Source organism: Trachurus japonicus, chromosome 5 (assembly GCF_045865225.1).
Source record: "Trachurus japonicus isolate A0001 chromosome 5, Traja_1.0".
In the NCBI taxonomy this organism is placed as follows: domain Eukaryota; kingdom Metazoa; phylum Chordata; class Actinopteri; order Carangiformes; family Carangidae; genus Trachurus; species Trachurus japonicus.
Genome location: NC_140911.1, coordinates 27,895,245 through 27,917,376, shown reverse-complemented (window position 1 = coordinate 27,917,376; position 22,132 = coordinate 27,895,245). Strand labels below are relative to the sequence as shown.

General features: G+C 42.5%; 3 protein-coding genes across 6 annotated transcripts; 2 read left to right on the top strand and 1 right to left on the bottom strand.

Moving 5' to 3' along the window:
- The first annotated feature begins 1,232 nt into the window (after positions 1 to 1,232).
- cishb (cytokine inducible SH2-containing protein b) lies at positions 1,233 to 6,273 on the top strand. The gene is made up of 3 exons (XM_085778081.1): positions 1,233 to 1,471; positions 1,983 to 2,136; positions 4,703 to 6,273. The coding sequence occupies exons 2-3, from the start codon at positions 2,001 to 2,003 to the stop codon at positions 5,167 to 5,169; spliced, it is 603 nt and encodes a 200-aa protein (XP_085634207.1). The 5' UTR covers positions 1,233 to 1,471; positions 1,983 to 2,000; the 3' UTR covers positions 5,170 to 6,273.
- A 3,762-nt stretch (positions 6,274 to 10,035) lies between these two features.
- Positions 10,036 to 14,821, top strand: LOC146987789 (transforming protein RhoA). 4 transcript variants are annotated; one of them, XM_085777157.1, is made up of 5 exons: positions 10,036 to 10,103; positions 11,079 to 11,236; positions 12,348 to 12,468; positions 13,880 to 14,010; positions 14,090 to 14,821. In XM_085777157.1, exons 2-5 carry the CDS (start codon positions 11,081 to 11,083, stop codon positions 14,261 to 14,263), a joined length of 582 nt encoding a protein of 193 aa, XP_085633283.1. In that variant the 5' UTR covers positions 10,036 to 10,103; positions 11,079 to 11,080; the 3' UTR covers positions 14,264 to 14,821. The 4 variants fall into 4 exon arrangements, with proteins under 4 accessions (XP_085633283.1, XP_085633284.1, XP_085633280.1 ...); XM_085777158.1 differs by having other exon boundaries at positions 11,076 to 11,236; XM_085777154.1 differs by having other exon boundaries at positions 10,036 to 10,107.
- A 1,558-nt stretch (positions 14,822 to 16,379) lies between these two features.
- On the bottom strand, positions 16,380 to 22,040 carry tmem43 (transmembrane protein 43). The gene is made up of 12 exons (XM_085777153.1): positions 21,852 to 22,040; positions 21,073 to 21,219; positions 20,843 to 20,977; positions 19,629 to 19,723; positions 19,467 to 19,516; positions 19,282 to 19,351; positions 18,679 to 18,749; positions 18,445 to 18,572; positions 18,282 to 18,356; positions 17,061 to 17,162; positions 16,856 to 16,973; positions 16,380 to 16,767 (listed from the first exon to the last, which is right to left on the bottom strand). The coding sequence occupies exons 1-12, from the start codon at positions 21,867 to 21,869 to the stop codon at positions 16,565 to 16,567; spliced, it is 1,212 nt and encodes a 403-aa protein (XP_085633279.1). The 5' UTR covers positions 21,870 to 22,040; the 3' UTR covers positions 16,380 to 16,564.
- Between the last annotated feature and the right edge of the window lie 92 nt (positions 22,041 to 22,132).

The following is a 22,132-nucleotide window of genomic DNA, read 5'->3' as shown; positions in this document are numbered from 1 at the left end:
TTTGAAACTACAAGTTAAAGCAGAAGTAAGCGATCCGGTGGTTTTGGTTAACTTCCTGTCAGCCGATGGAGTTAGCAGTCCCCGCCCTCGTCCCTACGTCACCACATTCACGCGCATCCCTTGGCTGCACACACAGAGAGGACCGCCCCTTTATGCCGTTCTCTCTCCTCATTGGATAAAGGTTGTAGGATACAAGGAAAGTTTTCTCCTCGGCTTACAGCAGAGCAGAGTGACTGACAGACCCGTGTTTCAGACCAAACACTCTATAGAAGTGATTGCTGTCGGAAGATAGAACTTTTTTTTTTTTTAAGTATATTTATATTTTTTAAGTATATTTTGCCCCAGGAAGATATAACTATTTAAGACTTATATTAACACAAACATTCCGCTTACTTAAACTATGTATAACACAAATAATGGTTTAATAGATACATATTGGTAATCTCTTCCATTGAACATGAATGCAGCTTTAAACATATTAACTGCATCAACACAGACAACTTCAACCAAAAGAGTACCGGAAGTCGATACGCGCCTTCAAATTAAAACGCTGAAAACTCTTAGTGGAAATGGAAGTGGTGCCGGGAGAAATAAAACGATGAAATTGTTGTTGGGTTTTCTGATGATGTAGGGGAAAAAAGCCTGCAAATTAGTAGTCCTATCGGTTATTATCGGAATCGGAAAACGTCTATGACGCTGTGTTGCGGAGCCTGCCTGTGCAGAGGAATACTGAGTGAGTTGGTTAGTTCCAGATAAACGGTGGTTAGGGTTATGGTTAGGGTTTGGGGGGCAAATCTAAGTAGGTTAATTTGACATAGCCTATTTGAGCATGTTATTTAAAAAAAGTAATGCCATACTTTTCCTGGTAAATAGATACTTTTATAATGTCTCAGTTACTTTTTGGGGAAACTAACTAGTAGGCCTAACTATAACTAATTACTCTTTTTAAAGTAACGTGCCCAACACTGGGTGTAAATGTGAGCATCAGTTGTGCTTCTCACACAGATGTAGGACGACACCATCTTTAACACAATGGATATTTTCTTCATCTTCTTTTGGAGAGCTTGAGCTCCTCTTCCTCCTAGAAGTTGATCCATGAGAGCTCCAGCAGTGCTTCTTTATTTTGAAATCCACACAGGAAGTGTTGTGTGTTGACAGTGTGTGTGTGACGGAGCTGAGGGGGAGGCGGCGGGCTGCCGCTGCCTGACAGACAATAATACCATTCTTGGAAACGGATTCCAGGAACCTCCGTCGGACTAAACCGAACTGAGCTGTTTTCTGTCACTCTCTTCACGCACACACACACAAACACATACATACACACTCTCTCAGTGTATTAGCCTGCAGCACACACAGAGATGTAAAGAGTGTTTATTCTCACTCCTTATTTAATACTCTGGGGATTTGATGGATTACGCGTCGGACTGTTTTTCAAACTGGTTGCAATCCTCATGATTTGTCCTGATCTAAGGTAGGCTAAGATTATTTTTAGACGCACACTGAGGAGCTGAGGCGACTTGATTGCAGTGTTCATGTCGTGGTGCTCCTTATTGCACACATACTTTTATTATTAGCCTATCGGTTTTATTTGTACGTAGCCTTTGCGCAAATGTAGCTACTATTGTCCATGTAACATTGCTTTCACTTTACTGTTATTCACAGCCATTCACTATTTATTTATGACAACAGCTCATCAAATGAACGTACCCATGTCTTCATCTATGGTTTTAGAAGCATTTCTTTCTATCCTCCGTTAGAGTCATTTCAAACTAATGTCTGCTTCATTTTAACATGGTGCGTTTTTTCTAGATCTAGCAATGATTAATTTCATAGTTATTTCCTGTTATGTTGTTAAATAATAATATTAATAATTTATAGTAATTAATTATTGTGCAAATTGAGCAGAAAACAGCATTGCACGTGAATTTTATGTTAAAGCCTATACCTCACAGAATTTTCTGACGGGAGTGTTGTCTTGTCAGGTCTGCTGTCAGTCTGAGATGGTCGCCATGGCAGTGACTCTTTTCCCACAGGAGCGAGCTTGCTGCAAATGCGAATTCCCCACATTTCCAGGATGTGACCCAGCGGAGCACGCGCGCTGCCTCACCACCACCTTCCACTACCTACAGACCTCAGGTGCAGACAGTTACAGTACATCTAGTAGCCTACAACTAACTCACTACTACTTACTACTTACTTCTGTACAGCCTGCCCTTAACCTAATCAACTTAAGTTAATTGTTTGTTATTTTTACTGTGTGTATCAGCTGCACTACTCCACTGTGACTGTGTTGGATTTTGATTAATTGGCACTAACATGAATAGAAAAAACATCTTCTATAAACAGATATTAGTCTCTCCCTCCTAAATGTGGAGATGCTGTTTTAGCTGTGTAACTGTGCTAACTAGTAGTGGGAACACCTTTTGATATTTAAAGGGATAGTTCAGTTTTTATGAAGTGGGGTTGTATGAGCTACAAATGCCCATTAAAGGGACAACGAGGAGTTTCTATTCGGTTATAAAAAAGTCTCACGTTAATGTGGATGAATCTCCGCTACCCACACTTGTTAATGGGCCCATTTTCGATAAATATATCGTTCTGTCTCTATCGTTATTTTGTTATTATTAGTGGTGGTGGAAATGCTGGTCGAGCCGACCAGCGTTTCCTTCGTGGCGAGTCATGAGGATAATGCAGCCGCATCGCCGTTTATGGTCGGAACTACGGTGGTATGTGAACCTCTTTGAACCTCTGACTTTAATTATTGATGAATGAAAACATGAGTCCGTCTTGCGCCCGGTCAAAGAAATATACGGTGCGCGCGGAGGCTCATAAATGTAGTGTGAAAACGCTTCGCTTTTCCAAAACTCCTCGTTGTCCCTTTAAAGGTGTACAGAAATGGCCGTTTGTCCTGTTTGTCGCGCCGAGTTGTCACGAGCTGCAACACGAGTTTACCCGAGTAAGGAAAACAAATTTGATTGGCCGTTATCGAGCGGGCGGGATATTCAAAGCTTGGGGCGAGCCCGAGCTCCGTGTGTGTGTGTGTGTGTGTGTCTCAGACGTTTGAATGACGGATGACGGATCCAATATCAGTGGCTGGTGAATGGTGTACAGGCTGACGTATAATCCGTGCGCCTGCATTACCCAATGCGAAAAAAACAAACACACTTTCATCCCAGATTTACTCAAAAATAGAATTTTGCACAAAGTTTGGCCTACATCGTCTGAAAGATGAGTTATCACATTAATTTTATGATCCAGAGTGGGCTCAAATTCAGTTTTCTTTTCTGTACACCTTTAAGTACACTAAATGCAGTAGAAAGGTCTCTGCACTGAGAAACACTGGTGCATCGCGCTGCACAGAGACACAGGCAGTACACTGTTGTCAATGAGGAATGATTAATCAGCGTATTTTCACCGCCTAAGAGAAGTCCTGTCTCAAAATAATACATCAGTTCAAGAGTACAATCTAAATTTACAATGCAACCGCTGGTCGGAAAAAAGTTTGTTTATCTGGAACTAACCAACTTACTCAGTACTCCTCGATAATCCTCCACACAGGCAGGCTCTGCAACGTGCTGTATCACTCCGCTTCTCAGCCGTTTGGATCATACTGTATTGGATCATAGGTTGTATATAAAAGAGGTTTGGATCAGAAGTGTGTGGAAGAGGCGGAGTGATACAGCGCGTCACAGGGCCTGCCTGTGTGGAGGAGTACCGAGGAGTACTGAGTGAGTTGGTTAGTTCCAGTCAGATAAACAAACTTTTTTCTGACCAGCTGTTGCACTTCTTGTAGGCGGCGTAAATATGCTGATTAATCATCCTTCAGTGACAACAGTGACTGCCTGCGTCTCGGTGCAGCGTGATGCGCCGGTGTTTCTCAGTGTTTCTCAGTGGGGGACGACTACTGCATCTAGTTCACTTAAAGCAGAAGTAAGCGACCCGGTGGTTTTGGCTAACTTCTTGTCAGCTGATGGAGTTAGCAGTCCCCGCCCTCGTCATGGATCTATTGGTCCTCGTCCCTACGTCACCACATTCACGCGCATCTCTTGGCTGCACACACAGCTCTTCATGCCGTTCTCTCTCCTCATTGGATAAAGCTTGTAGGATACAAGGTAGTATACAAGAAGTTTTCTCCTCGGCTTACAGCAGAGCAGAGTGACTAACAGACCCTATATAAGTGATTGCTGTCGGAAGATATAACTATTTTAACTTATTTAAAAGGTTTTAAACTCATCATGGCATTCCGCTGGTTCTGATTTGATGTTTGACGTTTGTCCTTAAACATGACTTATATTAACACAAACATTCCGCTTACTTCTGCTTTAATGGGCATTTGTAGCTCATACAACCCCACTTTAAAAAAAATGAAATATCCCTTTAATGTGTAAAGCAGTGGATGGTGGTTCCACTGAACAAATCACACATTTTCCTTCTTTCTTATTCTTAAAAAGCAGCTACACCACATTAATTGAGACAGTGAAGAGGGCTGAACCCAGTCTGTCTTTTGAAAATGAAGTGATTTTTGTTACTGAGAAATAGGCCTATTGGTGTATGTTTTTCCCTGTAACAATCATAGTGGTGCGTCGGTAAGGTTTACCCAAGCACTATTGAAATAGCGGTATTCCCCAGCTCTAAATGTCTAAGATGGAAACAAAAACTTCCAAAAAGAAGTTGTTAATTCAAACCATCTATCTTTCTCCAGGCTGGTACTGGGGTTCAATCTCTGCAAGTGAAGCCCGGGAAGCTCTCCTAATGAAGCCTGTGGGTACGTTCCTCATACGGGACAGCAGCCACCCTCAGTATATGCTGGCCCTGTCAGTGAAGACCAGATGTGGACCTACAAGTGTACGAATTGTGTATTCCCATGGTTGTTTCGGGCTGGAATCCGTCTGCCCTGAACTTTTTCATTACCGGTCCTTCACAGATGTTCTCAGTCTCATACAGTACTACAAGCGCACAGGGGAAGAGAAAACAACACCCAACTATGCCACAATCAGAGACACTGGAGCTCCTCTAAAGCTGAGGCACCCCTTACACAAACCTAAAACCCTCCCTTCCTTGCAGCATCTGGTCCGCCTCACTATCAACAGACACGCTAACTGCCCAGACCAGCTGCCGCTCCCCAAACCTCTGCTGCACTACTTACAGGGCTACCCTTTCCACATATGAGAGTGTCTCTGTCCCTGAGACACAGGACACAGAGACAGAAACATGGCTCAGGGTCACACTCAATGACCGCACACTGTGATTTCTGGAACCACTGGGGACTTCAGGCAACAGAGACTGGCCCAGTGGTACAATAAACCTCAGTGTACCCTCACCGCTCATAAATGAGTTCAGTCTTATTAAAGTGCTACTGTTGTTCTTCAGAATAATATTTTCTATATTTTTTGTATGTTTCAGCTGACGGAAAATCCATGTTTTGTGTCTTTATTTGCCCAGTTTAGTTATAACAGAGAGTTGTAAAGGGTTGTGCATGGTGTCATATCAGTGGCTTCAACTTGTTATTTTTCCAGCAAAGCAGCCTGAACTGTGCCAGCAGACATACCATTACAATAATTTGGGTCTTCTTCTCTTTGTTTTTTTCTTGATGGGAGAAAAGGGAGGCATGCATTTGCAAAGAGAAATGTTTATACACTGCTCATGAAATTAATTGATGAACCATGGCTATAAGCTAACATTGGTCTCTGTAACACTTGTTGTAACTTCTAGGCACCTTAATGATCATTATAATAAGCAGCATACAAAAGCTTTTAAATATGTCCCCACATCCTTATTGATTTCCTGTGATGGACGTCCAGATACATGTTCATGATCTAGCCCAAAATGACTGAGATTGTTATTTGAGGTTACAGTGCTGGTGACATATGTGGGAATAAACTTCAGATTGTTCTTGTCTTTTCACCTGACTGGCCATTTGAACATACTGTCTCGGCGCTCTTCTGGGGCTTTCCGTCATACTCCACCTGCCCACCAGATGTCCCTGGATTTTATTCCTTTTTCCAGATCCACCTGCTCACCTGTCTGACATTTCCAGTCACTGGAGCTCCCCTTCATCCCCCTTCCCATTCATTGTCTGGGGGTCACAAGGGGCTGGAGCCAATCCCAGCTGATGTAGGGCTGGGTACTCCCCTGATAATCTGTCTAGTCTTACACAGGGCGCCACATAGAGATGAGAAACACAAAGACTTACATTCACACCTACGGGCAGTTTCCAGTCCACCTACTGTGCATGTCTTTGGAGCTTGGGAGGCAGTGGCATGTTCAGGGAGTGGCCTTGGGTGGCACAGGATTGGCCACCCCAGGTGCCACCCCAAAATATGATGGGCTATATGCCCAGTCAGAGTCATTTTATACAATGTTTATACTGACTTTTGTCAAGCTTTTTTCTTTTCTTTTTCAAAAATAAAATATTGAGGTTTTCCGTCAATTGTATGTTGCCACTCCTGTATTTTGACTAGTAGGTCTAGTTTTTTTTGCATTGTTAGTAACTGAAGTAGATATGGGTTTTGCAGACAAAACTGGGTATGGCCAAAACCTGTGTGGGTGTGTTTGCATGTGCACATGCATACATGAGTATAGAGTGCCGAAGCGGAAGCAGGAAGTAACAGCCCCATGGGTCCTCAACTCGGAAAAAGGCTCCATACAAATGAATGGGAGCCAAAGTTGTGCCATGAGAAAAAAATATGTCCTCTACCTGTTTAAAACATCACGTTTCATGCAGAGAAATCAGCAGTTTGTTGTAAACCTATTATAAAATAAAATTCCGAAGAGTCCATAACCAGAAAGACTACAGGTTGCGTAGGTGATGTCACACACCAAATGCCGCCCTTTCCCGTGTCAGTTGGTGACGTATTTTTTGTGGGACACCAGATCTGTAGTCCGTAGAGCGGTCTTCACACAAAATACATTCTTCCGTTGCCGTTTTACGATAAACTGCTGATTTCTCTGCATGAAACGTGATGTTTTAAACAGGTAGAGGACATATTTTTTTCTCATGGCACAATTCAAACAGATCATGAAATAAAACTTTGGCTCCCGTTCATTTGTATGGAGCCTTTTTCCGAGTTGAGGACCCATGGGGCTGCTTCCGCTTCTGCACTCTATGTACAGTAATGTGTGGGCGCAGACGCTCATGCTTACGCTTCATGCCACCCCACCATAAGTCAGTCCTCCACTTGGGCCACCCCTATCAAAAATGCCTGGACACGCCCCTGGTGGGAAGAAGCTGGAGGACACGTAGGAAGAGAGATGGCCTACTCTGCCTATATATGACCCAGCCCATCCACCAGACGCTGCCTTCTTCAGCTCTTCTTGACTGAACAATCCCCATTTATTCCACATTCCATGTTGTAAACTGTTTTTCTTTGTCTGTAGGCTACACAACATCTATCGCATCCTGGGTGAGGGATTCCTCCTGTTGCTCACCCTGAGGTCTCCTGTTTTTTCCCTCTTAAGAGTTTTTCCTCGGTGGATGTTGTTGTGATGCTGTGTAAAGCCCTCTGAGACAAACTGTTTGTAAAAATGGACTATACAAACTTCCCTTGCCTGGAGAATCCATACAAACTCCACTGGGCTCAAGCCTGGGAATCAAACCCAGCACCTTCTTGCTGAAAAGCAACACTGCTAACCACAGTGCCTTCCCTGTCTTCTTCCTCACTTTCCTCATCCCCTTTTACCCTGTCAGATGTGTGTCCAGATACACTTGTTCCTTTGTGCCACTCATGCTGTGGACTCCTAGCTGTGTTTCTGCTACCTTTATGCAACTTGACTGCCTGTCCAGTCATTTTCCTGTTCATTGCATCATCCCACCTGTGAGTCTGCAATCAGGCCCCCCTTGCCTGAGCTCCAACCACCAGCCATGACAGATACCTTCCATTAGGAACAATAAAACACACCCTTTTACCAAAACATTAATTACCCAAATGAAAGTGAAAGGCTGTTTGTGGAGAACTGCCGTCAGCTATTTAAAGGACAGCTGTAACAAACCAGAAGTGGATAATGCATGTCTGTGGATTTTAGAGAAATCAACCTAAAATATTTTGTCTTTTTTCCCCAAAAAAAGTGTCTTTTCACCACTGAATAACTGGCCACTTGAACATATAGATGAATGTGAAATTTTAGTGTTAGTGTTTTTACAGAAACATGCCTGAGTTGGTTTCCACAAGGTGGAACTGAGCATTGGTGAGAAAGCTTCTTATCTGGATTAGAGTAAGGCCTGTAGTTATTAATACACCACCAACTAAGATACAGGCTATCTCTCTCTGCCTGTCCCTGCCTCATCTGGACTGAAGCCTGAAGTGTTTATATCATTTTTTCAGTTCAAATTTAATGGTCAAAATCATAACAAAAAAAAAACACTTTTATCATTACAATCCCTGTTTCAATTACAAATGACACTAATCTGATAATACTTAATATCTGCATGAGCAAATTTAACTCAGCAGAGCAGACAGAAGAGGCCTTAGCTGGTGTTCACCTGTTTCAGTATATAAAGTTGTTATGAAAGTATCAAAAGTTTACTTTGGGGGCCTCTGTATTTCATTTGAATAAATGTGCATTTGCAGTGTGTAAGGGGTATTTTAATTCACCTTGTTGAGGTGAAGCTACACTGTATAACATCTTTCTATATTAACCTTACTCTAGCACTCAGTGGAGTAAATAGTATATATTTCCTTTGAAAGGTTGTGGGGTGGAATATAGCCTACCACAAAAGAAACCACGACATCAAGATATTCAATGAATTCCAAGTATCGCACATGGTGGGGTTACAAACTGGGCAGCTGGCAACTGCCGAGCAAGTTCCCTGTATGTAAATTGAATTGGCTGCAAACTGAAATAAACTCCTCAAAAAAGGTTGGAAACGTTATTTCAGTCAGTCATTCTTTTCCTTTAATAATAACAATTGGTGTTTTTTATATCGTTGGAAAGCCTGATTAGTCACCTTCACAATGAGGTACAACTAAGAATTGCGTAGGTAGAGCAACCCAAAAATGTGCTGAAATCCCCAAAACAGAACTTGTCATCATTGAAGACAATCTTAACGCAGTGAGATATCAGAATGAGATTCTGGAGTCAGTGGCGATTCCATATCTCCAGGATCTGGGACAGGCTCACTCCATCCTCCAGGATGCTATTAATGCTCTCCCCTAAAGAGCCAAGATCATCACAGTAGCCTACCTCCAGAATGTGGGAGTGGAGAGGATGGAGTGACCTGTCAGTCCAGACCTCAACCAAATTGAACACTGGTGGGATCACGTGCAAGAGTGAGCAACACAACCACACTGGTTGACCTTCATCAACTCCTGGTTGAGGAATGAGAAGCCATCCCACAGCCGAATGTGACCAGGCTGGTGACCAGCATGAGGAGGAGGTGCTAAGCTGCTGTATGGATCTTCCACACATGAGGTCCCTGTCAGTGTCAAATGAATAAAGTGTAAAAATGGCCAATGTGTTATTTTCTTTCTTCTTATTACTGTGGAAGAGTGCAGTCATCCAATAGAGGAGAATATTGCAAAATCTGGCACATTTTGGGGGCGCTACCCACAAGTTTAGCTGTGGTGCTCATTCCATGAATGGGCGATCCTTACAAGTTGTACCCCGTTGTAAAGGTGACTAATCAGGCTTTCCAATGATATCATTAAAGGGGAGAAATTATTAACTGATATTATAAACTCCTAGATAAAAATGGAAATGTTATTTCAAAGGTGAACCCAAATATGAGTGTGAAAAGCATGTGCAAATAATTCAGTTGATTTAATTTATATTTAAATTATTCTTACACTAAATACACTTTCCTCCACTGTGTATGACACAATTTAATTTCCAACAATCCAATAAACAAAATGTGTTTTCAGAAAAAAATACACAGACGATATAGGTAGATGAATGAATCATAGCTAGGCTACTGCTAATAATAATGATAACAATAATGTATAGTATTATTTCTACTGTTTGTACAGCGGGGTATTGTTGTTCTCTCCCCGCCCCTCGGTCACTTCCCTCCTGTTAATCCTCCAGCAGCAGCGGCGCAGTCAGGGAGAAGCTACGGAGGCCAACAAAGCACTACTTGGAGCCCGTTTGAACACAATTTAAACCAACCAGTAGGTAGGCGTATAATATTAACTCCAACAGCGGAGTTTCCGTGTATTTACCGTTTGTTTTGTAGGCAGTAACATCGTGGAATATGTTTTTATCAACCAATATTTTCCTCCGATATCGTGCCTGTGCTAGCGAGCTAACGAACCGATACAGTCCAACTGACTTCCGTTATGCTAAACTGAGCTCAGCTAGCTAGTCGCACGGGTTTGTGATTTAAAGGGAGAAGTGGGGTTTTGACTGAGTGGTGGGGACGATATTACACACACTGCTCTAGTATTGGACCAATTATATCACAAGTATCGAATATGTATCACACGGCACCTTTGAATAAAACTATTAAAACATATATAAACTTAGCGCACTAGCCACATACGCGGCTAACGCTAGTTGGTTAGCTCCATTAGCTAGCGTCAAGTCTTTTGTAAACACTCCCTGCTCGCTGAGATCTAGGTCAGCCTGCACTCAAGCGATGTGTGTTTATATGTCGATGGCAGCTGTTACTCTGTCAGTTTTCATGTCAGTGCAGTCACTGTGTTACTAGTGATGAGGGACAAACGTTTAACTGGAAAATTTGTCGAGCTCGGAGCCGGGGTGGGTCAGAAACACCGGAGCGGAAATGTTTCGTCGTAGAAGAAGGTCCCTTTTCTGGCTGAACGTTTAAAGTCAGCTGATTAAACAGAGGCTGTCAGCTGTGTGTTGTTGTTCTTATATATATCATTCCGTGTACACATCCTACTGTGTTATCACCGTTTGGTGTTGAAAGCTGAACAGTTAGCCCCGGGTATTGGTTTCAGACGGCTCTGGCGTTGTGTCAACACAGCTGAAGGTTACTGCTGCTCATCGCTCCTCACAGCGGCAGCGCTGGTAGTGCTTGCATAATGCATAAATGCAATAAAACGTCCCTCCCTGTTGTTAAAGATAGTGTGTAGTGTTCTCACATCGTAATCTTTGCTTTTTTTTCTGTGCCTTGTCAGCAGCTATGGCAGCAATCAGGAAAAAGCTGGTCATAGTGGGAGATGGAGCCTGTGGGAAGACCTGTCTGCTTATTGTGTTCAGTAAAGACCAGTTTCCAGAAGTCTACGTGCCCACAGTCTTCGAGAACTATGTTGCCGACATTGAAGTTGACAGTAAACAGGTATGATTTACTAAACCCTGCTCCTATTTTCAAATACTACCAGCATCATATAACCCTGCTCATTGAACATGGCAACAACAGATGAGTGCTGGTTGTATTATCTCTCCACTTCCTTTCACGCACAGTGGTGCAGGTGGTGTGTTATTTGATGTATTGGTTAAAATCAGTTAAGCTTACTAATTTGAGTGTCACTTCACAATAATTAAGTTTAAGTTTCCTCATAGTGTCCAAAATTACTTCTTACTTATTGTAATGTGCATTTTCTTTATGTGCATACGAATCAAGTGTCTTTTTAGAGTGTCCTTGAAATCTGTACAATGGAATATAAAAGTAGTATCTTTGGCATGCACACATCTTTCTATCTAACACTCCCTGAATGCAGTGGTGTGAATGAAGTCAAGTGGTGTAATGCTGCGTTCAAGACAACTCGGAAGTCAGAAAAAAACGAGCTCCGAGTTGTAAAAAATGAATTGAACGGCGTCGAACTCGGAAATTACTGGTCGGGAACTCGGGTATCATATCAGAGCTTGACGTCACGACAACATCAAAACATGGCAGCCCTCGTCTTAAACGGTTAGAATTTAGACATTTTAAGTTATTTGTTGAGGTTTGAATGCATATTTTTGTGTATTATTGCAGTAGCCTATATGAAATACGTTTATATTAAGCTGTGATTGTTGTATGGTGTGAAATTGTGGTTCCTCGTATGTGACGGAAATAACGTTTAACTGTTATCAAGGCTATAACATTATATGTGCACTCATCTGCGACATCTCTCCTCTCCTCCAAAATAAACATCATTTACTGCTGCATTTATTTTTCGTATTCAGCTATGAGCCACAATACGCCAAACTTCCTTCAGGTATCCATGTTTTTTTTCTCCCGAGTTCCTGCAGCATGAACGCAGTGATGTCGGAAGTCGGAGATTTCCAAGTTGGGAATCCCGACCTCCGAGTTGTCTTGAACGCAGCATAAGTCATTTCAAATGAGAAATGCCCTTTGAGAGTTTCCAAATACAGGATTATAATGTGAATGCATTCATTACAGACCTATAGAAGAAAAGTGGTTTTGTGTGGCTGTCTGGCTGATAGATTGTGCACTCTTGTGGCAGGTGGAGTTAGCGCTCTGGGATACAGCAGGTCAAGAAGACTATGACAGACTGCGTCCGCTCTCTTATCCAGACACTGATGTCATTCTCATGTGCTTCTCCATCGACAGTCCTGACAGTCTTGGTAAGTAATGACAGAAACCTCTGTTGCTGATTTTCTGCATTCCTCAGTTCAGGTCAAGACCACCACACCTCAGCCACACAAGTTCTACAGTATACATAGATGAGTTATGGACATAACATGACTGGAATATTTGGTTTTGTTTGTTTTTTGGGGGCAAATGCTCAAAATGTGTTTTCATTTTTTCATTTCCTTTGGGTCGTAGTAAAAATGATCACTTCTGGTTGTAGGGAATTTAAATCAGAATCATCAGTGTATCTTTTTTTAAAGTATATTTTTGGGTTTTTTACATTTAGTTTAGTTTTATTATAGATCCCCATTAGTCCTCACCTTAGTTAGTCCTGGGCCATTGACCCGCTGTTTTGGTATGTAGCCGGAACCAGGGCAAGAGAGACAGGCCTTTCCATCAAGATAAAAGCACCAAGATAATAAAATTAAGGAATATAATTTACAAGAAAATCCCTGAGCCATTAAGTTAACCTTTTTTTAAAGTATATTTTTTTGGCTTTTATGCCTTTATTTGATAGCCATAGTAGAGATAGACAGGAAAGGGGGAGGCAGAGAGGGGGAATGACATGCAGGAAAGGTCTGCCCGACGCGGGATTCGAACCAGGGACGCCTGCGCTGAGGACTGTAGCCTCTACATGGGGCGGCTGCCTTAACCACTGCCCCACGCACCACCCCTTACCTTTTTCTTTTATTGTATTTATTTGTATTTCAAGTTATTGTCTGTTTTATAAGTTTTATGTTGGTGAACACTTACGACTTACAAATACGAAATAAGTTTGACTCGTTCAACACATTACGTTAAGCTTTTAGAACGTTACAGTTCGAGATAAGAATTCAACCGACCAGATAAACATAACTTCTCTACCAAAAATGGCCTCTTTTATTTTCTTTTTCAATCTCCCATTTATTGTCAGTGTTGGTTATATGAGGTGGAAGCCGATTCCAGTATGTCACTGCTCTATACATTACAGTTCTCTTAAGTGCCTCAGTTCTAGGTAAAGTGAACGTGTCTAGTAGCACAGCCATGTCTGTCATTTGTAGGTTGTAGCTGTAACAACAAATTATTAGTTTTCCTACATGATCAATGTTAGACAGAAATGTCACCTCTACACTACTCCTCCCAGAGCAGCGGAGAGCGGGTCGTGCTGCTCTATTCTGTGTAATCTGGAGTATTTGTAAGTCTTGTTTTGCGGCAGACCATATTGATAGTGTGTTCGAGAGAGACAGGAAATGGGGAGGCAGAGAGACGGGGACTGATATGCAGCAAAGGGCCGCCCGAGCTGGGATTCGATACGGAGCCGGCCGCAGCGAGGACTATAGCCATTCAAACACAGAGACACTAAATCCACGGATGAATCAGTGTGAGCCTGCTCTGACTGGTGCTGTCTGTCTCCCCCTCATACAGAGAACATCCCTGAGAAGTGGACCCCTGAGGTGAAACACTTCTGCCCTAATGTTCCCATTATACTGGTGGGAAATAAAAAGGACTTGCGTAATGATGAGCACACCCGACGGGAGCTTGCCAAAATGAAGCAGGTAAAGATTTAGAACACAGAAAACTCTGCCTACGGATGGATGCATGTTTCCTAAAACTCCCTCGACTTTTCCCATTTAGGAACCTGTGAAACCAGAGGACGGACGGGACATGGCTAACAGGATCGGTGCCTTTGGATACATGGAGTGCTCTGCAAAAACAAAGGATGGCGTGAGGGAAGTCTTCGAGATGGCCACCAGGGCTGCACTACAGGCCAGGCGGGGAAAGAAGAGCAGTAAATGTGTCCTACTGTAAACGGGGGCATGAGGACTGCTTCCTCTGGGGGGAAGAAGAAGGAGCATTAGGTCAAACCTACCCCCAAACACACCCACAAAAAAGACTGTTCTCCCCAGTTTTTACTAAAGGTGTAATGCTTTTACTTTTTTTGTCTTAAGCAAAAGTAGTCAGGTTCTGTCAGTATTCAATTTTGAGGTAAAAATACTTTTTTTGTACTATAACATGAGTAAATTTGCCATAATGAAACCTCCTTTGTCAACATGTAATCAAAGGGGTCAGCCAGGGGACCTGTTGTGTCATACCTGCCAACTACAGTTAAGTGCTTAAGCCCTGCCTGCTGATCTGAGGAATGTCTCCACAGCCAACTAGGGTGAAGTACCTCCACACTGTGACCCGTAGTCCTTTATTTCAACAAACTGATGCACACATGAAGTAGAAACCTGTTTGTGCGATTCATATACAAATCCTATGTGCATTATGATCACATGCACAACATGAGACTGGAAACTCATTTTGTTTAAAAAACGCAAATGGAAACTTAGTGTTTTGTGTAATAAATTACTTTGTAAGAATCTTGATCATTTGCATCACTTCCATATCACTGAGTGACTCAACAACAGACTGAAGACATGGATGCAGTTTTCTTCACTGTGCACACATGCTCTTGGATGTTGGGCCTTTTGCGTTTCAGGGTTAGCGCAAGGCAACTTGGTTATTACAGCAGTGGTCATTATAATAGTATACAAGCCAGTCGGTGTTAAAATATCTGATCAACCTGTGTTGTCAAGAACTATCTAATAAGAATCCCTTAAACTGGTTAAAAATATATCTTAGAGTTGGAAAACATGAACCAGGTCTGAAGTTAATAGACAAAAAAAGTGCTTTATTTTGGATATGCTTCATACAAACAATTGAACACTGTAGATCCCCACTGTGGTGCTGATCAGAGTGATCAGAATCCAGAGTGCTTTGAAAAAGCAGAAACGCTCCTAACTTTTCCAAAGTATGTGCATTTAAGTCTGTTCTTCAAGTTTGGGAAAATTCCATTATGAGATACACAATGAAAATGCAAACAATATTCCCTCATGTGAGAAAATGAAAATAGAGGATATATTTAGGGGACATTCTTTACATAAAGAGCTTTGTTAAGCAGTTCATCAAGCTAAAACACATGCAGCCTAGCACAACAGGCCCTGCAACAAATGCTACTTCCATGAAATTCTGATGTTTAGCATAATAAAAACCCTTCTCAGGGTTCCTGCAGGGCTCTGTAGAAGACTGCATTAGCCTCTTTGCTGTGTGTACCTAATAAACTCACAGCACAGCTTTGGTGATGGCAACAAATCTTTGGAAACTTTTTTTTTTACACTTAAAATGACACACAACAATGACTTCATGTCTATGAACCGAGAATATAGTTAAAAGGGAAGGTTCAATATTTTGGCAAATTTGCCTATTGCCATAATCCTTTTAGTCTTAGGAAGCTGTTTTTAGATCGGTGGGGCAGAGACATGAGCTGCTCACAAAACAGTACTTTTCCAACAACGCCCAAAATGCTCTCATGAAGAACTTATGGCCTGCACACTCGCCACGCTATGAAATAATCACGTATATATGAAGCAAATACTCGCTTTTGAAATCACTCCACCCAGCAGCCGTGTCTGGAATGTAGTTTCAGTTACACATTTGCCTTGAAAACAACTCTGTCTAGTAATGTTACATGATTATCTCATAGCGTGGTGAATGTGCCGGTCACAACTTGTCCACCAGAGTGTTTTGGAGTTGTTGGGTTGTGTATTTGATGAGTTTGATGAGGGACAGGGGACCCGTACCGTTCACCTCCATTGTGTTCAGTGGGCAGCTCGCGTCTCTGCCCCGCCGATCTAAAAACAGCCTGCACCGACAATTAAAGGTAATGAACCTACTCCTATGACTATAGGGATTATGGCAATAGGTGAATTTGCCAAAATGTTGAACTATGGCTTTAAGATGTGCATGGGCAGATGAACTTCTGAAAGGCCACATGATCTGATAACAAAAACCTAAAGGCAACAGCAGAAAACATCCACTGATGTCTGACCAAAAGAGCAGAGTGGTTAAGGTGATTTCTTTTTTTTGAACTTCAATAACTCAGTGATAGACTGGTGAGCACTGTAAAACCATACATTGATGGAGGCTGCATTGAACATGTTATTTTACATATTACGTACAAGTCCTGTGCGGTTTCACCACTGAGGAGGAAGCAGCTGCACAACACTGTCTCCAAGTGTTGATGGATGGATACAGCTGGGCATCAACAACTGCTCATCAGCTTTATTGTCATTCGTTCTTCTTTGCTGGAAGTCCTGAACGGGCGAGAAGCATGGGCAGCATAGCCAGCGCTCCCAGTGCTGCTGCCACTAATGGTCGATAAAAAAGCCAGCCTACTCCAATGGTGAGAAGAGACAGAGAGCAGGAGACGCACAACGCGAAGATCTTCAGCCCCACGGACACCAGCTCTCTGAGAACAGGAACCCAGTCCACTGCAGGCACAAAACACACAGGGAGTGAGAAAGACACATAGGGATGAATGAAATCCATGGGCGGTGTGGCGGTGAGCGTGCCGTTTACCCAGCGTGTAGATGATGCGCATGGTCAGCTGAATACTGAGGAACATGAGCGCCCATCCTGCAGCCCTGAGCCCCCACGTCTTCATACTGTTATACTGTTGCTCCCTCGTAAAAACCTCCTGCAGACAACATTTCAAAAGGTGTCAAGAGGCGGAACAAAGAGAGCATGGGAGATATAAACCAACAGAGAGGTGAGCTTCAGTGACCTCTGCAGACAGCTCCTCCAGGTACAGGATCTCCAGTGTGTCTCCTGATTTGGTTTTAAACGGCATCAGATGGTCCCCTCTCTGCATGGCCACAATGCTGACCTGAGAAATAAGGGTTACTTTGGTAGCTGATGAGCATAACCACAGTTCAGACAATAACAGTATGTGCACAGTAGAAACCTCATCGTTTCATTAAGGACTGGAGCATCTGATCAAATAGTCAATCACCCAATCCTTAGGAATAAGACTGTCTCATGACATCTTATCCAGACTAGTTCAGTTTTTATAGTGAATATACAAGCTAGTCTTTAGTATACCATTTAGCCATTTGCCTCGTGAAATTTTTCCAAACAAAAATTTACTTTATCAGAAATTGAAAAAAACTATTGGTAAAGTCAAGTAGATCTTTATTGTCCCGAAACGGGCACATGGTGTTAGAGCATAGTGCTTGACATTTAAAGACACAACAGGCACTAAGGCAGTGTTTTTCAACCTTGGGGTTGGGACCCCACGTGGGGTCGCCTGGAATTCAAATGGGGTCGCCTGAAATCTCTAGTATTTGGTTAAAAAAATAATAATTTAATTATTTTAATCATAATTGAAAAATGATTAAAAACACCACGCACAAGCTTAAACAACAGAATTCTATACTTTCACGTTTTCAGATATAAATCGAGTTCAAATAAAATGCAGCATATAAAAATATCTGAGCTGGCACATCTTGGTTGAAATTTGTGATTTCAAAATGGGGTCACGAGCCAAGGTAAGAGAGAGGAAGAGACAAAACAGCACTGCTGTAGTTTCATATTTAAAAAATGAGTGGGGTTATTACAAGTATGGCAACAGCTAATGATCATTTCAGTCTATAAAATGTTGTAAAATTGCCTTTACAAGTCTTAGAAAAAGCATCAGAGGGAATCTTGAATAAATGTTTGTTAACTGCCTTTAAAGGTCCAGTGTGTATTTGTGAAGGTTTATTGGCAAATTCTGAATATAGTACCCATCAATATATTAGTATAAGTGTATAATCGCTATAAAATAAAATGTGTTTGGTTTTTGTAGCCTTATTCTTTTATATATCCAAATACATGACGCTTCAACCCATCGCTCCTGAAATATTCCCAGTCGTGGGAAACAAAACACAGTGGAAACGCATGCAGAATACTAAAAGTTCTCATCATAACTGAAATGATCATGGACCCTGTCGCCTGCTGCACTCACAGTATGAGCTGGGCCGAGTCCAGACGTCTCACCGCTCAGTCCAGCGAAGGAGAATCTCACACGCACATCCCCGACCTTGTGAATAAAACCAAGTAGTAACAATGAGTAACACAAAGTGTAAGAACTGTATCATCCTGGGAGAAGTTCACATCTTGATACCGACCTCTGGCCTGCGTGGGTACTGAGTGTGATAGAAATAATCGTCATCGATGGAGAGGAAAGGGTCCAAGGTAAAGGCAGAGAAATCCCTCAAACTCAGCGTCTGGAAGTTGTTTATCTGCTCCACCAGACCTGAGGACGAGACACTGGTCAGTCTGGACCAGTCTACAGTCTGACTAACAGCTGCTCTTTTCTCTCTGACTGTCTTCATGTCTGATTGTTCAGTCACTGGAGGTACCTTTAGACAGGATGAAAGGCCCAACGTTGACTTCTGGAGCCACCACCGTCACACTCTCAACTGCCATGGCACTGGAAGTAAGAGGAAATGAAAGATGACACAAGCACAGGCAGCGATTTTCAGACAGCACATTAAAGGGATAGTTCACCCAAAATTCAAACTGCACTCATTATCTACTCACCCTCATGTCGACTAAGGGCTGGGAGTAATCGCACTGACGCCGGCGCAACTCGCGCGAGATTTGGACGGACCAGGAAGAGGAGCTTCCGCTACAAACAAGCTTGAAATATAGACTTTTTCGGAACAATTTTGCATTTTGGGGCTTCAATACAAGACGGACATTACATATGAGCAACATGGAGGTATTTGGATGTTTTTTGGTGTGTCTTTTTGTTACGAAGAAAAGTGGTATCCATTTGCAACCGTTATATGGACATGCACTGCTACGCCGAGACCCCCTGTAACTCAGAGAAGCCACGGAGGACTCTGAAACTTCTCCCAGCCCTTAGTCCACATGAGGGTGAGTAGATAATGAGTGAAATTTGAATTTTGGGTGAACTATTCTTTTAACACAACAGAATCATCTTGCAACTCCTGAAGTACCTCGGGTTCTGGTGACCAATCTCCTGATCAAAGTTACGACTGTTGACCAACTCTGACTTCCACTCAGTGTCTGAAAAAGAAAGCACGACTAAATGTCCAGCGCACACACACACACACACACCTTCAACAAGAGTGGAGCGGCCATCTTTCAGCAAATGTTACAGTCTTGATGAAAACAAACTCACTGTAGGTGTAGGTTGTCTCAGTTTTGGTTTCACCGTTCTCCTGGTAGTCCCTGAAATGGATCATTGAAGTAATAAACTACTGCGTCTTCACTGAAGAATGTTTTGTACTATTGGCGACCGCGACCCCACCCTGAGTGTCGACATAAGAGACAACAGACTCACTTGCTCTCCTGGTGCTCCACCCACTGATACATCTCCACCTGCCTCTTCAGTTTCACAGCCTGCACCACCACTCTGTAGTTGGGGTCATGCAGGGGCTACACCAACACAAGCAGAGCATCCATCACCTCAAGTCAAAGTCAATACATTACATCTGTCAAATCAGCAACAGAGTAAAACACACATCACCCCAGCCTGGTTACGCATGACATGCACTTTACTTTCAGCTTATTATACCAGTTGGAAAAGACAGATGATGTTTCCTCAAAGAGTTCACAATATAATGGCTGATTCTCTTTGTTTCAACATAGAGTTTATTCATATTTTGAATACCAATTATCAACTATGATATGATTACGGTGCTGCAGTTCATTTCCAAATGCATTTCAATATTTTTATGTTTAGAATATTTGAAATGCAATACTAATATACAGTTGTGCTCAAAAGTTTACATACCCTGGCAGAATTTGTGAAATCATTTCAGAAAATATAATTGATAGTTCAGAGTTAGTGGCTGGGTGAAGCCATTTTTTTAATCACACAACTGTGTTTGAAGAGCACACCTTTACTGCTCGAAACGTACATCACTACAATAAATACGCTGAGTCCTGCAGAGTTGCGAGTACCTGTGTTTTTTCTACTTTGATTTTTAAAGATCAAACACAGTTGTGTGATTAAAAAAAAGGCTTCACCCAGCCACTAACTCTGAATAAAATAATTGTTGTTGCAGTTCATGGTTTTAGTTTGTTTTTCCTTTTTTAAATCAGAGGGTGTTGTGTAAAATTCCCACTGTGGTGTTTACAGGTGTTGGCCTGCTTTTCTTTTCTTTTTTCTTTTTTTTTACATCTCACAACCTTGATAAATACTCTGTCTTTTTCATTAGGCCTATATGGTTAATCTGAAAACAGCAGGATTGAATAAAATTATGTTTTTTAAGAAATCTTGTAAGCCATTGTTTTACTGCTTAATTTTCACTGAATATAAGAAAGTAAGGATAAGTAGTCAACTAGCATAAAATAACATCATGCCATGGACTGGTTTCCTCCTGTCTGTGTATGCATCTTGTAAGGAGGATATAGTGTTTAACAGACTCGACACTGTGAGGGAATCTTTTAAGTCATTCACTTAATAAATGAATCTCCCTGATGTGAGGATAGGGGTGGCAGTTTGACACAGCGGAGAACAAACACTGTAACCATTGTTTCTGAACAACCTACCTGTGCAGTGTGCAGCCGTGCAGACAGGTGAACTAGACGGTTGTTGTTCTGCAGGTCCAGGCTGACATAAGGCCCCAGTGACACAACCTGAGAGAGACCCTCGTCCAGGGAAGATGCTGTCTGCAGAGCTCGTCCCTGAGGAGAGAAGCCGGTTCAGAGGACATGCAGCAAGCATCCAGGTGTGGTGTACTGAAATGCAACTGAGACTGAAGCAGTGGTTCCAAGCCTACCTCATTGGTAAAGAGGATATAAATAGAGAGGAAGAACAGTCCCACACCAACAGCAGTTCCTCCTGCAGTTTCACTCAGTCTCTCCAGGAATCCAGGGTTGGACTGAACAGTTACACGCTTGTGTTGGTTTGGCTTTGTACCTGAGAACTGAGACATCCACACATAAACATCTGCAACAACCCATGACTATGAAGTAAACAGTGAATTAGGATTTATCATTCTCACATAAATGGGGCGTTCTGGTTATTCTGGGAGACTTCATATTCAACTCCATTAAAGGAGCAACTAATATATAAGTAGGCTATGTGTCATGTCAACAACTGACTACTCCATTGGATGACCTCGGTGAGGTACGAGTTTGGGTGCACTTGAGACAGGCTCGTTTCACCACATAGTTTGAATTAAACACAACATAGGCCTACATAGATTTCCTTCAAGGAACTGGACAAGTGAGCGAAACATATTCATTCGTTCGTTGTTAGCATGAGCTCATGCCACAGACCTGGGTGTGAACTGTGAACTACGACACACCTCTTTTGTACTGAGAAAAGTTTTCTTCCAAACCCATTGTCCTTGTTTCAGTGGATAAAAGTCATTAGAAGAATAAACGCTAATTGCTACAAGTAGAAACATGTGAGCAAGGTGACAGGTAACACAGCAGCTACATGTAACTTGTTATCAGACTGTAAACTGAAGCAGAAAGACAGAATGCGGTAGTTAAGGAGCTAACCGGGAACGGTAACTGAAGTCACGGACACTGAAGTGAAAACGTCACTTACTGTCTGTGCTGAGGACATGTCTGTCTGTGACTGCTTCAGCTCCACGGTCAAACAGCAGGTTTATTTGGAGATGCCAGCGACTCGAAGCTGTGACACCACGGACAGTACAGAGTGCAACCGAGTGCAACGCCAACGGCTGCTTCGCTCAAAGGTTCGCTCCCTTTGCTACACGGCCTGTCCCGAAACTCGCGCCGGGGGGCGGAGTCGTCACAAGTCTGTGTTCCGTCTACGCTGCTCGAATACGTGTGAATAAGAAGCGCTACATCCTCTACCCAAGGCAT